This window comes from Nicotiana tabacum, chromosome 19, assembly GCF_000715075.1.
Source record: "Nicotiana tabacum cultivar K326 chromosome 19, ASM71507v2, whole genome shotgun sequence".
Taxonomy (NCBI): domain Eukaryota; kingdom Viridiplantae; phylum Streptophyta; class Magnoliopsida; order Solanales; family Solanaceae; genus Nicotiana; species Nicotiana tabacum.
In genome coordinates, this window is record NC_134098.1 from 13,419,368 (window position 1) to 13,421,688 (window position 2,321).

Here is a 2,321-nt window from a genome sequence, read left to right on the forward strand (position 1 = left end):
TTTTAATATAATATAGATAGATGGATACATTTGTCCTTTTTTATTATTGATAGGTATGCATTAAATTATTACCAAGAGTATATATAAACCAATTTATATTATAGTTTAAGAATATATTTGGCTATTTTTTTATTTATGTGGCTTCAAATATGAGACAAAATCAATAGTATTGGGCATTTCTTATTTATTTTTTTGGCTTTTATGTACCAAAGGATAAGTGAATGGAGAATTTAAGATAAATCGAAATTTAGGGTAAATTTTAACAATTTTTCTTATCATAGATAAATGGATTGAATAAAAAATAAAAAAGTACAAGTGACCCAACTTTTAGGCCTACAACCACTGCTTAGAAATAAAATTGTTTATCGGCCGGCTTGGTTCAAGTTTTTGAAACTATTTTAATTTACTTTTTTCAATCTATTCAGTTTATTGATTATTAATTTTTAAAAAATTAATTATATTGTACTACACTTAAGGGAAAATATTACTCGATCTAGTCTCTATTTGAATTTCTAACCCACTTTAGCCGCCGGTCACTATTTAAGAACATTAATAACTTGAAGCTTGAGCTCTTGAACTTGAATTTGATTTTTGCTACCTGGAGTTGTTTGAGCGTTACTAAATCCGGCCATTGTTCAAAGTCATCGTTGTCGGCAGGGAGTTTTCTAGCGGTGAGTCTTCTTAACACTCAAACCTCAGTCTAGATGGTATGGAGTTCAAAAGAAGTGCTTCGGGACCTTAATCAGATCTACACTATTTATAGTGTTATTCCATCAAGAACATCTTATAGCAGTTATAAAATGGGCAGCAGTTTCTGGGCAATTCAATATTCAACGATGGCTGGTTCATAATGGGGAGAGGAAGTTTCAACTTGTCCAAATTAAATGGATCATCTTAAACATTCATTACAAAATGTTACTAACATTCTCCCACTTTTTCCATATAATTAATGCCAAAAGTATGCTTTAAGGAGAATCATAATACAACAATCATGGCGATAACTCCTTTAAGAGGGAGTAGTATCTTCAATGTATCACAATACATTATGCCTCTAAAATGTAGCCCAAATTTCTTAAGGAATAAATTCAATGTTTATTCTAGGTCACACTTTAGTGATATTTCTCAAAATTACTGAATGTGTACACAATAACAAATATGAGAAATATCATACAAAATAGAGTTTCGATAATATTCGTTCTGACAATAAAAAATTTATATAGTAGAACCAAGTCCCATTTTAACTACATAATCTTTAAATTTCTGTAGTAGCACGCCTCTGGTTAAAGAATTAGCTAACATTAATTCAGTGCTAATGTGCTCAATGACCACTTTTTGTCTTTAATGCGTTCTCTTATGGCTAGATACTTAATGTCAATATGCTTACTTTGACTTTCACATTTTTTATTCTTAGCCATAAATATAGCAGTTGAATTATCACAATATATCCTCAATGGCCTAGAGATCGAGTCGATACCCAGAAATAAAACTCTTCAACCATACACCATGTGAGGTAGCCTCAAAACAAGAAACAAACTCAGCCTTTACAGTGAAAGTATCAGTCAGTGTCTATTTGGCACACTTCCAAGATATAGCTCCACCGGACAACAAATGTATCTGATATTGATTTGCATGAATCAATGCAGCCAGCAAAGTATGAATTAGAGTAGCCAATCACTTCTAAATTATCTGATGGTTTGTACATAATCATGTAGTCTTTTGTCCCTTGAAGGTATCTTAAGACTTTCTTTGTTGTTCTCAAGTAGTCATTACCTGGATTACTCTGATATCTTTCTAGCATTCCAACAACAAATGCAATATCATGTCTAGTACAAGCCTCATCATACATCAAGCTCCCAACAATAGCAGCATATGGAATATTCTTCATTTGTTCCCTCTTAAGGTCGTTCTTCGGGCACTGGTTCAAATTGAAATTTTCATCCTTCACTATGGGAACTAAACTTGGTGAACAATCCTTCATCTGAAACGTCTCTAAAACTTTGTAATATAGGTTTCTTGAGATAAAACTAAAATACCTCGATCTCTATCTCGATGAATATTAATGCAAATTACATAATATGCATTGCTCATATCGTTCATATCAAAATTTTGAGAGATAAATTATTTCACCTCATATGGAATTCCCTTATCATTGACTTCAAAAAAGATATCACCCCACATAAAGAATTAGAAAATAAATTTTACTCTCACTGATCTTCCGGTATATACATTGATCCATATTGTTCTCAATAAAGCCTATAAAGTGATAACATCATAAAATTTTAAATACCTACCATGAACCAAAACCCACAAGTCGTGATGGC

General features: G+C 31.8%; 1 protein-coding gene across 1 annotated transcript; it reads right to left on the minus strand.

Moving 5' to 3' along the window:
- Window positions 1-1,555: 1,555 nt before the first annotated feature.
- LOC142173389 (secreted RxLR effector protein 161-like) lies at window positions 1,556-1,978 on the minus strand. The gene has a single exon (XM_075238969.1). The coding sequence runs from the start codon at window positions 1,976-1,978 to the stop codon at window positions 1,556-1,558; it is 423 nt and encodes a 140-aa protein (XP_075095070.1).
- Window positions 1,979-2,321: the final 343 nt, after the last annotated feature.

What these genes read in the sequence shown, in the direction of transcription:
- LOC142173389 (XM_075238969.1), bottom strand. Translation starts at nt 1,978, where the DNA reads ATGAAGGATTGTTCACCAAGTTTAGTTCCCATAGTGAAGGATGAAAAT.